This window comes from Pistacia vera, unplaced genomic scaffold (assembly GCF_008641045.1).
Source record: "Pistacia vera cultivar Batoury unplaced genomic scaffold, PisVer_v2 Contig123, whole genome shotgun sequence".
Lineage (NCBI taxonomy): Eukaryota > Viridiplantae > Streptophyta > Magnoliopsida > Sapindales > Anacardiaceae > Pistacia > Pistacia vera.
In genome coordinates, this window is record NW_022195282.1 from 1,129,352 (window position 1) to 1,143,413 (window position 14,062).

General features: G+C 31.9%; 1 protein-coding gene across 1 annotated transcript; it reads left to right on the forward strand.

Moving 5' to 3' along the window:
* The first annotated feature begins 11,570 nt into the window (after nt 1-11,570).
* LOC116116538 (UDP-glycosyltransferase 83A1-like) lies at nt 11,571-13,042 on the forward strand. The gene is made up of 3 exons (XM_031402601.1): nt 11,571-12,115; nt 12,196-12,727; nt 12,868-13,042. Exons 1-3 carry the CDS (start codon nt 11,644-11,646, stop codon nt 13,040-13,042), a joined length of 1,179 nt encoding a protein of 392 aa, XP_031258461.1. The 5' UTR covers nt 11,571-11,643.
* Nucleotides 13,043-14,062: the final 1,020 nt, after the last annotated feature.

The following is a 14,062-nucleotide window of genomic DNA, read 5'->3' on the forward strand; positions in this document are numbered from 1 at the left end:
AATCATTCCTTGTTAGGGGTGTTATTAAAACATTACCGAGGTAATCTGATTTTTCTGCCTGTTTTGCCTTAATAAAAATCATTTTGGACACATGTCTTCAAATATCTACCAAATAACAATTACCCAGCCCCCCTACATTTGAGAATTAGCTAAAACACCCTAACCACCAAAAAGTTTAAAAGTTAACAAAATACCCTAGCCACCCAGACCGTCGCCGGCATCGGTTGTCAGTATCGTAATGGTGCAGACTAGCGAGATCTAGCTAGTCGTGTGCTAGTAAGGCATTTTTCGGCCATGGAATCACAATCCATGGTCGAAAACGGCCAAATTGGTTGTTCTATGACCATGAAATGGCCATAAATCTGGTCATTTTTCGACCATGGATTTGTGATCCATGGCCATTTTCAGCTTGTCGGCATACAGTCGGCCATAAACGGCCCATCGGCGCCATTCCATCGTTGTCGGCAGGGTGGTTGGTTGCCGTAGTGGCTTGGGGTGAGTGGAGGTGATTTTACTTAAAATTAAAGTTTTTATAGACTTGGGTGTTTTAGCAAAATTTCAAATGTATGGGGTTAAAAGAAATTATTCAAAAAATAATAATAAAAAAATAAAAAAGTACTATTATATTATATTAAAAATGGCAATTTAGTAATTATATAACATACTCACTCATTTATCCTCTCAACCAACATATTATTCACTAATTTATTCGAACTAACCAAACATATTTCTAACATTTCCAGTAATCTTCAAGGTGATCTTTCTTTTCGTTAATATAATAACCTCTATAAAAAAACATATATGATCCAAACGCCCCCTGCTTAGATGAAGTGCTGAATCACAAGCAATATCAGCTAACTTCCCAAGATGGCTTAATGTTAAGATTGTGGAGCAAATTCAATCCAAATAAATATTTCATTACGACATGAGTTTTTTAATATGTTTTATGTAGGATGTTCTTTGGGAATACAATAAGAATATGAATAAAAGCCTTATAAAAAGAGGTCAAATCTAACATTAGGTAATTAAATATAATAAAAGACAAAGACCACAATTAGAGAATGAGAGCCACTAAAGAAATGTTTAGTGAGAAAGCCCATTTGTGAGGTTTGTGAGAAACTCTTGTAATTTTTCTCTTTTTTTTTTTCATAGGGAATCCCACAATTGCAAAGTGGACGTTGCTCTCGAAGAGTGAACTACTATAAATCTTATGTTATAAATGTGATTGATTATCTTTGAAACTGTGGATGCACACAGTGGCAGACCCAGGATTTTTGCTTTGGGGGGGGGGCTATAAATCTTATGTTATAAATGTGATTGATTATCTTTGAAACTGTGGATGCACACGTGGCAAACCCAGGATTTTTGCTTTTGGGGGGGGGGGGGGGGGGGGGGGCGCCGCGTGCTTGCCATGTTTGTTAAAAAACTAATTAAAACTTTTGAAAAATACTAAACCTTATGTAAAAGAAATCCACCAAAAATATTCCACACAAATTTCTTATTTCTCCTCTTTTTCATTTTGGTTTCCAAAGATTATAATATAAATTTTCATGACTTTGAGGAGACTTAGTTTAAGCTAAAGTTAACTAAAACTAAATCAAGTCAACGTTGTGTTGACTTTTAATATGAATTAACAAAAAATGGGGGAATTTCTTGGTATAAACATAGATAGTAACTCAAATTTCTTTAATAATTTTAAGCAGCTAAACGTGACATTTGAAATGTAGGAAAGTGGTGGGGTCAATGAGAAGAATAATGTCTAGTAAAATAAGTTAATGTTTAATTTGGGAAAGCAAGAACATTTTTAGACACAAAACACAAAACAAACTCACAAGAACCATGCACTTTTCTATCAAATTAGAAAGAAAGCAAAGAAAGAAAAAACCCTCCAAAAAACAAGCATGATTCAACCCTAAAATAAACTAAATGAAAGGAGCAATACATAACCTGAAACAGATAAAACAGAAAACAGAGCTAATCGGGCACCTGAGTAGTAAAAGCTTCAACAATTTTAGTCTTCAAAAGTTTTAAGAGCAAATAGCATGAGAAAGAGAAAGAAAAAATGAGAGAGAAGAATTTTGGGGGAAAAATCATAAAAAGCAGGTAGAGTCGTGTGGAGAGAGTTTTAAACTTTAATATGATGTGGGCATGAAAATACATATTAATACAAGTTTTTGTGTTTTGGATATATGTATAACAGTTCTTACTTTTTAAAAATATGAGGGTAAGCTAGGTATATATATTAACAGTTAATTTTTGGGCCTATATATAACAATTTTAAAAAAATATATATATAGTGGGTGCCTCAAAGGGGTTGGATCCGCCCTAGGCCTAGGTATATATATTAATAGTAATTTTTTGGGTCATATATTAACAATTTTTTTTAAAAATATGAGGGTAGGCCTCAAAGGGCTGGATCCGCCCCTAGATGACACACACGCACACACGCATATATACACACAGACGCACACACATACAAAGAGACACACATCCACGCAAACACAGGCACACACACAGATATAGACACACATTATACACATATCAAAGACCTACCCAAAGTTCGAATAGATCCATTCAAATTCAAACCAACCCCAATATTGAAAAGTCGAATGGTAATTTGAGGTTTAAATTTTCAAAAGAATTAAAGTCTTTCAATCTTATGAAAAGAATATATAAAAAAAAAAATACCCTCTAATTTCATCCACTATGAGTTTTTTTAGTTTGACCGCTAAGTTTGTTTTAATTCAAGAGAATGGACAAAATGTTTCGAAAACGTCAAGAATATGTAATGGAAAAGTCAAAAGCATAGACTAATTCTAGGTGCTAATGGTCAATCTTACAGCTTTTAGGATCCGTAATGTCAATATATTACTTCATCACAAAGACTTGAGTTCTGATGAACAGATCAGAATATAAGGAAACTGATTATATATATAAGTTGCGATTATAGTTTAAAAGAAAGCTCTTGTATAAGGGAGTCAACCTCATTTTCTGCTTATTCCATATCCAGCACAGGGCCATGTTGCACCTCTTTTGAAATTGGCTACAAAGATTTCTGACACGGAATCAAGATCACGTTTGTAACACGGAATTTATGGAGGCCAAAATCTTGGCTTCAGGGCCGGAGAAACTGAGGAGGGAGCTTGTGAAGTTTGTTTCGATTCCGGATGGACTTGAAGGCGATGATCGGAACGTGCAATGGAGATGAATGAGAGTGTGTTTAGAGTTATGCCAGGTCATTTAAAGGAGTGATTGAGAAGATGAACCAATCAGATGCGCCTGTGAGCCGATCACTTTGTGTTATTGCTGATATTTGTCTCGGATGGGCTCTGAAAGTTGCCCGCAAGATGGGAATTCCGGGAGCTGCTTTGTTCCTTACGGACCACCCACTTGGCCTTTGCCTTTCATTTTACAAAGCTTACTGATTCTCATGGTAAGTATGTAATTAATTGAATTTGATGCCTGTATGTTAGTTTTGTATTTGTAATTATAATTAATTGAATTTGATGCAGGAAATTTAATGAATATGAGTTGATCTCTCCATCAGAAGAAACGCTTCCCTGGAAAGTAACGAATATCCGGCGCTGTCCTGGTGTACACAGGTATAGAAAAGCTGTTATTAGAATTATTTATGTGTGTTGGACGAAACTGTTAGAATTTCCAACTGGGTTCTTTCCAATTCAGTCTATGAACTTGATCATCGAACTGTGATTGTGTTCGAAAATCTTCCCCATTGGGCCCATTGCTTGCAGAAATCATTCAGGAAATTCAACTGGAAGCTTAATTCCAGAGGACCTTCCTGCTTAAGGTGGCTAGACAAACAAGCAATAGGTTCAGTTATTTATGGTTGCAGGGCAGCACAACCACCATAAATCAGCAACCAATTTGGGAATTGGGCGCTCGGTCTTGAATCCTTAGGCTGCCATTTTTTGGGGTTGTTCGATCAGACCTTGTGGAGATCACATGTGGATTCCCAGATGGTTTTAAAGAGGAATCGCGGCCGGGAAAGATCGTTTTGAATGGGCAGCCGAAAAGGTCTTAGCCATTCTTCAGTTGCTTGTTTCTTAAGTCATTGCGGAGGAATTCAACTATGGAAGGATTAGCATGGGAGTACCCATTTCTGTGTTGGCTACATTGCGGATCAATATCAAAATAGAAATTATTTGTGGCTTGGAAGATTGGTTTTAGATTTAACCTGGATGAAAATGGGATTCTGACAAGCAAGAAATACAAAGAAAGTGTGAAAAAATGCTGAGTGATGAAGGTATCAAAGCGAATTCATTGAAGCTGAAGGAAATGGCTGGAAGAGTCTTGTTGAAGGTGGATCTTCATTTCAAAATTTTTACAGATTTATTGATGAGAGAAGTCTGATTAATCATGACCAACCCTATATATGTATTTCCAAAACCTATATCACATATGTATTCAATCAAAAGTAGTCGCTGATTTGTGCATTTGAGATTTGAACGAAAAATAGAGGCAACAACAGGAACAAAATATAACAGTTAAAACAATCAAACAGGAAACAAAGAAAATAACACGAGCGATTTACCCTGGTTCCCCAATGTGGACTACGTTCAGCTGAGTCAATATTATTGCAATATGTCTCACCTCTATCGTTTACAATGAATGATTGCCCTAGGGGTGGGAGCGGTTCCGGTACCCTGCACTTTGCCGGAGAACGGAACCGGAACCGCAACAGTAAGGTTCCCAAAAAAGGAACCGGAACGTGAACCGCACAGTACAGGTTCTTCAATTCAAGGAACCGAAACCTAAAATGCAGGTTCCGGTTCCTTTCCAGGGTACCCTGTAAAAATCAACACCCCCTATTAGTTTAAAAAATACAAAAAACACCTATAAGTTTACAAATACACCCCTAACAAATTTTGTTATTCATTCATTGTGTCCAATGTAACTCATAACCTGTAATCTCTAAGCACGCTTGAATTCAATCAATTTCACACAATAATAAAATCGTCAATCAAACAAAACCAAACAATTATCATCATAATTCAACATAAATAACTCACCAAAATCATTTAAAGAAACAACAATCTTAATACTATTACTAACATTGCATGTTGCCATGGACTATTTGATAGCTAATAAATATAATGTTTATAAATTTATTAATTTAATGTTATATGTGGTTAATGGGTATTATAATAATATACCAAATATAATTTAGTAAATTTAATATTAGAAACAAGTAATGTTATAATTAATAGTGATCATACTACATGTAAATTGTAAGTATAATTAATAAGTGATCATACTACCATGAAATTTAATGTTATAATTAAGTTAATATATTATTTATTATAATGTAATATATAATTAATTAAATGTTATCATTTTAAATTAAGTATCTATAATATGTTTATAATAGAATGTTATAATTAATTAACATAATCATACCATACAATTTCTAATATAATAGTATATCATATAAAAATTATAATAATTCGATTAAATATATGCAAATTAGAAATACTAATGTTTATAATATAATGTCATAATCAAAATGTAAGAATATTAATAGTAAGTTTATTAATTATAGATCATACTATAATAGTATAAGTGTAATTGTATAACTGAATTAAGTAATCGATACAATCTATAATTAATTATAATTAAGTTAAATTTCAAATCAGTTTAATTATATAACAATGTTTTATATGGAAGTTATAAATTTGATTAAGTTAATCATATTACAAATTATACAGTAATGTATAATAATTAAATTTTTAATCGGTTTATTAAGTAATGTAATAGTATAGTAAATTACTAATGTTTTATAATGTAACTTTATAATCATAACTAAATAAGTACATTATGCAATCATTTACACTATATAATGCTACATTTTAAGTAATGTGCGTTATATAATGTAATATAATATATTATAATTTAATTGAGTAATTGATTATCTATAATGTAATGCTTAATAATGTGTATAGAAGGGTAAGGTGTAAGTAAGTTTAAATTTCTTACATTTATAGAGTCTTGTGCTATGTTTATGTAGTAAATATAGTACTTATACATGTTTACTAAATATAATAATCGTACCTTCATATCCTAAGGTAATTATTTAATTAGTATGTTACTGTCTAATGAAATGACATATCTATAACAGTATAATGTAATGTTATAATGATTAAGTAATCATACTACACAATCTATATTAATATAGTATATTATTAAATTCAAATCAAGTTTAATTATATACTAATGGTTTAGTATGGAATGTTTAATGATTAAGTAATATATTACAATATATAAAGTAATTCTAGATTAATTAATTTTTAATCGTTTAATTAGGTACTGCTCATAGATAGATAGATTACAATGTTTATTGTGAATGTTAAATCATAAACTAATTAAGTAATTATTAATCATTAACTATATAAGCTATAATTAGGTAGTGATCATTTAATGTATATAAATAAATGTATAATTTAATGAGTAATTTATTAACTATAAGTAAGCTTTATTAATGTTATATAGGTAATGTTATAATTAATAAATTTCTTTCATTTACTTAAGTATTGTGCAATGTTTATGTCGTAAATTAGTATATTACTAAATGTTTAACATCATAATTCATAAACTCTAATCAAAGTAAGTAATTATTTATTAGTAATGTTATGTTAATTAAATGATCATACATAACAGTATAATGTGTTATAATGAATTAAGGAATCATACTCAAATCTATAATTTACTATATAATAATTAAATTTCAATCATTAATTAATATACTAATGTTATTAGATATGTTATAATTGATAACGTAATTCATATTACAAAATTATAAAGTAATGTTATAATTAATTAATTTTATACGTTATTAAGTGAATGAATAGTATAGTAGAGTTCTAATGTGTATATGTACATGTTATAAATTCATAGACTATTAATAATGTATGTACATTTAACTATATAAGCTAAATTAATAAGTGATTCCAATAATAAGTATATATAATATTATATTTTAAGTTGTAGTAATTATTACTATAATGAATGCTCATTAATGTTATTAAGGTAATGATTATAATAATTAAATTTCTATCAGTCATTTATAGTATTGTGCTAAGTTTTGTATAATTAGAATTACTAATGTTTAATATATATAAAATCTTACCCATTAATCATTAAGGTAATTATTTAATTAGTAATGTTATATATATTAATGAGTCATACTATAAATAGTAATAATGTAATGGTATAATGAATTAAGTAAATCATACTACAAATATATAATTATATTATATTAATTAAATTTCAATCATATTAATTAATATACTACTGTTATAAGGGTGTTATAATTGAGTAAGTAAATATTACAAATAAAGTAATGTTCAGTAATTAATTAAATTTTTAATCGTTTAATTAAGTAATGTACTAATACTAGTAAATTAGTAATACTACTGTTTATAATGTAATGTATAAATTCATAACTAATTATGTAATTATATAATCATTAAACTATGTACATCTAGTAATTAACGTAAGTGATCAAATATCTAATGTAATATAATAATATATTTAATTGAGTAATTATTTAACGTATAATTGTAGTGTTTAATTATGTTATAATGATAAATGTTTATAAGGTAATGTTTATAATTAGTTAATTCTTACATTTAATTAAGTATTTGCTGTAAGTTTATGTAGCAATAAGTAATTACTACGATGTTAAACATATATCATAACTCATAATCAATTAAGGTAATTATTTATTATGGAATGTTATAATTATCAATAATCATATTATATGTAATGTTATAGTGGGATTAACTACTTAAATAATCTACAGAAATTTACTGTATATTATAATTACATTAAAGTTTTAATATTATTAAGTTTGTACTATGTTTTAATAAAGTCAATTAATTAAGTAGTTACTTAATAATGTATGCTATAATTAATTTATACTATAAATCAATTAAAGTAATGTTTATCAAATATAATTAATAAAGTATCATTAACTATTGTTACTGTTATACATTGAATTAAGTATGATACTAACTAGTAATTAAAGTTTATAATGTTTAGCAATAGTCATCTAAATTTAATTAATTAACTATTTATTATTAGATATCTCTAGAACTTGATAATGAAAGCTAAAATAACTAAATAATGTATTACTCAATCAAATATACTATTTTATTCAAAACATATTCTTTAATAACATTAAAAATGTAAAACCTTTTATTGGTCTCAATTCCAATTATTCACTTAAATGCCTCAAAACTCATATAATGGTATTATAATTATATTAAAGCTTAAATATGTGTAATTTATATGTAATAAGTATAATTTATCGTCTATGTATTTAATTAGGTTATGCGTAAAAATTTAACTTTTTTCTATTTAAATTTTTTATATGTAAAAAATAGAAATACTCCCTCAAGTATTTAAATTCACAAAAATTTCATTATAGTCCAGGTTCCAAAATAGGTTCTAAACAGGTTCCAAAAACAGGTTCCAATATAGGTTCCAAAACAGGTTCCAAACAGGTTCCAAAACAGGTTCCAAAACAGGTTCCAAACAGGTTCCAAAACAGGTTCCAAAACAGGTTCCAAACAGGTTCCAAAACAGGTTCCAAAGCAGGTTCCAAATAGGTTCCAAAACAGGTTCCAAACAGGTTTCAAACCGGGTACCCCCTACAGGTTCCAAACAGGGTACCCTTTTTACAGGTTCCGGTTCTGGTTCCGGTTTCTCCGGGGGTAAGAACCGGAACCGGAACCGCACAGTAGCGGTTCCAAAAAATTGGAACCGTAACCTACCCGCACAGTGCAGGTTCTAGGTAGGTTCCGGTTCCGGTTCCGGTTCTTACCCTCGGTTCCGGTTCTACCCGCTACCCGTGCTCACCCCTAAATTGCCCTATGATTTGCTATCACATCCATAACAAGAGAACAATATGTTTATATACTAGGTTTAAGAGACTAAAGCTAGTTTTACAAGGATTCATATTCCTAAGCCCAACCCAATAAGGAATTAGTAACTTAAAAGAAATCCTACAGCGGTTATACTTGGAAAAGCCCAAAACCGCCTACGGGACCCTCGAATGCGTCTGCGTTACCCATTAATGCTGAAGTAGTCGACAACTCCAATATTCTCCCACTTGGCGAATACTTCACACAATGAAATCCTACCTCATCAACACACCATGTAAACTTTGCTAAGCTCATAGCCTTGGTAAGAAAATCTGCAGCATTAACAAGTGTATCAACCTTCTCTAACAACACCAATTTTTCCTCCACCTTTTGCCTGATGAAATGGTATTGTATGTCAATGCGTTTTGATAGCGAATGAAAGGCAGGATTCTTGGCTAAGTAAATAGCCCCTTGATTGTGACACCCAATCTTCACAGCATCAAGCTTGAAACCAAGCTCTAAACTCAATCTTCGAAGCCACATAGCTTCCTTGCTAGCATGTGTCAATGCCATGTATTATGCCTCAGTCGATGACAAAGCCATAGTACTTTTCCTTTTACTCATCCAACAAACAGCAGCACCAAATAAAGAGAATACATACCCACTTGTGGAACGCCTACTATTGAGATCACCTCCCTAATCAGCATCCACAAAACCTATCACACCTAGCTCATCCCCAGTCGCCATGCCTCCATAACATAATGATAAATCTGAGGTCCCACGCAGATATCTAAGAACCCTCTTTACAGCACTCCAATGCTCCTTACCAAGATTTGACATAAAGCGACTCAAAACTCCCACTGCTTGTGCAATATCAGGTCGCGTGCACACCATGGCATACATCAAACTAACTATAGCACTCGCATACAGCACATGTGTCATTTCTTCAGCATCTTCCTCAAACTTAGGACACTGATCAGTAGACAATTTCACTCCCAAAGTCATAGGAGTCTTCACAGGTTTGCAGTCTACCATGTTAAATTTCTTCAACACCTCCTCGATGTACTTTCTCTGCCCTAACCACAATCTACAACTCTGACGATCTCTAGTAATTTGCATACCCAAAATAAAATTTGNGGGGGGGGGGGCGCCTCCGTGGCTTTGCCATTGTTTGTTAAAAAACTAATTAAAACTTTTGAAAAATCACTAAACCTTATGTAAAAGAAATCCACCAAAAATATTCCACACAAATTTCTTATTTCTCCTCTTTTTTTCATTTTTGGTTTCCAAAGATTATAATATAAATTTTCATGACTTTGATGAGACTTAGTTTAAGCTAAAGTTAACTAAAACTTAAATCAAGTCAACGTTGTGTTGACTTTTAATATGAATTAACAAAAAATGGGGAATTTTCTTGGTATAAACATAGATAGTAACTCAAATTTCTTTAATAATTTTAAGCAGCTAAACGGTGACATTTGAAATGTAGGAAAGTGGTGGGTCAATGATGAAGAATAATGTCTAGTAAAATATAGTTAATGTTTAATTTGGGAAAGCAAGAACATTTTTAGACACAAAACACAAAACAAACTCACAAGAACCATGCACTTTTCTATCAAATTAGAAAGAAAGCAAGAAAGAAAAAACCCTCCAAAAAACAAGCATGATTCAACCCTAAAATAAACTAAATTGAAAGGAGCAATACATATACCTGAAACAGATAAAACAGAAAACAGAGCTAATCGTGGCACCTTGAGTAGTAAAAGCTTCAACAATTTTAGTCTTCAAAAGTTTTAAGAGCAAATAGCATGAGAAAGAGAAAGAAAAAATGAGAGAGAAGAATTTTGGGGATAAAATCATAAAAAGCAGGTAGAGTCGTGGAGAGAGTTTTAAACTTTTAATATGATGTGGGCATGAAATATACATATTAATAACAAGTTTTTTGTGTTCTTGGATATATGTATAACAGTTCTTACTTTTTAAAAATATGAGGGTAAGCCTAGGTATATATATTAACAGTAATTTTTTGGGCCTATATATTAACAATTTTAAAAAAATATATATATATGTGGGTGCCTCAAAGGGGTTGGATCCGCCCCTAGGCCTAGGTATATATATTAATAGTAATTTTTTGGGTCCTATATATTAACAATTTTTTTTAAAAAAATATGAGGGTAGGCCTCAAAGGGGCTGGATCCGCCCCTAGATGCACACACGCACACGCATATATACACACAGACGCACACACATACAAAGAGACACACATCCACGCAAACACAGGCACACACACAGATATAGACACACATTATACACATATCAAAGACCTACCCAAAGTTCGAATAGATCCATTCAAATTTCAAACCAACCCCCAATATTGAAAAGTCGAATGGTAATTTGAGGTTTAAATTTTCTAAAAGAATTAAAGTCTTTCAATCTTATGAAAAGAATAATTATAAAAAAAAAAAAAATACCCTCTAATTTCATCCACTATGAGTTTTTTTAGTTTGACCGCTAAAGTTTGTTTTAATTCAAGAGAATGGACAAAAATGTTTCGAAAACGTCAAGAAATATGTAATGGAAAAGTCAAAAGCATAGACTAATTCTAGTGCTAATGGTCAATCTTACCAGCTTTTAGGTATCCGTAAATGTCAATATATTACTTCATCACAAAGACTTGAGTTCTGATGAACAGATCAGAATATAAGGAACTGATATTATATATATAAGTTGCGATTATAGTTTAAAAGAAAAGCTCTTTGTAATGGGGAGTCAACCTCATTTTCTGCTTATTCCATATCCAGCACAGGGCCATGTTGCACCTCTTTTGAAATTGGCTACAAAGATTTCTGAACACGGAATCAAGATCACGTTTGTTAACACGGAATTTATGGAGGCGAAAATCTTGGCTTCAGGGCCGGAGAAAGCTGAGGAGGGGAGCTTGATGAAGTTTGTTTCGATTCCGGATGGACTTGAAGGCGATGATCGGAACGATGCAATTGAGATGAATGAGAGTGTGTTTAGAGTTATGCCAGGTCATTTAAAGGAGTTGATTGAGAAGATGAACCAATCAGATGGCGCCTGTGAGCCGATCACTTGTGTTATTGCTGATATTTGTCTCGGATGGGCTCTGAAAGTTGCCCGCAAGATGGGAATTCCGGGAGCTGCTTTTGTTCCTTACGGACCACCCACTTTGGCCTTTGCCTTTCATTTTACAAAGCTTACTGATTCTAATGGTAAGTATGTAATTAATTGAATTTGATGCCTGTATGTTAGTTTTGTATTTTGTAATTATAATTAATTGAATTTGATGCAGGAAATTTAATGAATAATGAGTTGATCTCTCCATCAGAAGAAACGCTTCCCTGGAAAAGTAACGAATATCCCTGGCGCTGTCCTGGTGTACCAGGTATAGAAAAGCTGTTATTAGAATTATTTACTGGTGTTGACGAAACTGTTAGAATTTCCAACTGGGTTCTTTCCAATTCAGTCTATGAACTTGACTCATCGAACTGTGATTTGGTTCCGAAAATCTTCCCCATTGGCCCATTGCTTGCAAGAAATCATTCAGGAAATTCAACTGGAAGCTTAATTCCAGAGGACTCTTCCTGCTTAAGGTGGCTAGACAAACAAGCAATAGGTTCAGTTATTTATGTTGCATTGGGCAGCACAAACACCATAAATCAGCAACAATTTGAGGAATTGGCGCTCGGTCTTGAATCCTTAGGCCTGCCATTTTTGTGGGTTGTTCGATCAGACCTTGTGGATGAATCACATGTCGGTTCCCAGATGGTTTTAAAGAGAGAATGCCGGCCGGGGAAGATCGTTGAATGGGCAGCACAAGAAAGGTCTTAGCTCATTCTTCAGTTGCTTGTTTCTTAAGTCATTCGGATGGAATTCAACTATGGAAGGATTAAGCATGGGGAGTCCATTTCGTGTTGGCCTTACTTTGCGGATCAATATCAAAATAGAAATTATATTTGTGAAGCTTGGAGATTGGTTTAGATTTAACCCTGGATGAAAATGGGATTCTGAGCAAGGCAAGAAATACAAAGAAAGGTGAAAAAATGCTGAGTGATGAAGGTATCAAAGCGAATTCATTGAAGCTGAAGGAAATGGCTGGAGGAGTCTTGTTGAAGGTGGATCTTCATTTCAAAATTTAAAAGATTTATGATGAGATGAAGTCTGATTAATCATGACAAACCATATAATGTATTTCCAATAACTCTATATCACATATGTATTCAATCAAATAGTTAGCTGCATTGTGATTTGAGATTTGAACGAAATAGAGGCAACAACAGGAACAAAAATATAACAGTAAAACAAATCAAACAGTAAACAAAGAAAATAACACGAGCGATTTACCCTGGTTCCAAATGTGGACTACGTTCAGCTGAGTCAATATTATTGCAATATGTCTCACCTCTCTCGTTTACAATGAATGAATTGCCTAGGGGTGAGCGGTTCCGGGTACCCTGCACTTTTCCGAGAACCGGAACCGGGACCGCACAGTACAGGTTCCCAAAAAAAGGAACCGGAACCGGAACGCACAGTACAGGTTCTTCAATCAGGAACCGAAACCAAAATGCAGGTTCCGGTCCTTTCCAGGGTCCCTGTAAAAAATCAATTACCCCCATATAGTTTAAAAAATAACAAAAAACACTTAAAGTTTACAAATACACCCCTAACAATTTTCGTTATTCATTCATTGTGTCCAATGTAACTCATAACCGTAATCTCTAAGCAACGCTTGAATTCAATCAATTCATCACAATTCACAAAATTCGTCAATCAAACCAAAACACAAACAATTATTCATCATAATTCACATAAAATACTTCACCAAATCATTTAAACAACAACAATTCTTAATACTAATTACTAACATTGCCATTTGCCAGGGGACTATTTGATAAGTTAATAAATTATTAATGTTTTAAATTTATTAATTTAATGTATAATTGGTTAATTGGGTATTTATAATATACCAAATATAATTAGTAAATTTAATATTAGAAACAAGTAAGTTATAATTAATAAGTGATCATATACAATGTAAATTGTAATGTAATAATTAGTGATCTACTACCATGTAAAATGTAATGTTATAATTAATTAAGTAATATATTATTAATTATATGTATATATAATTAATTAAATTGTTAATCATTTAATTAAGT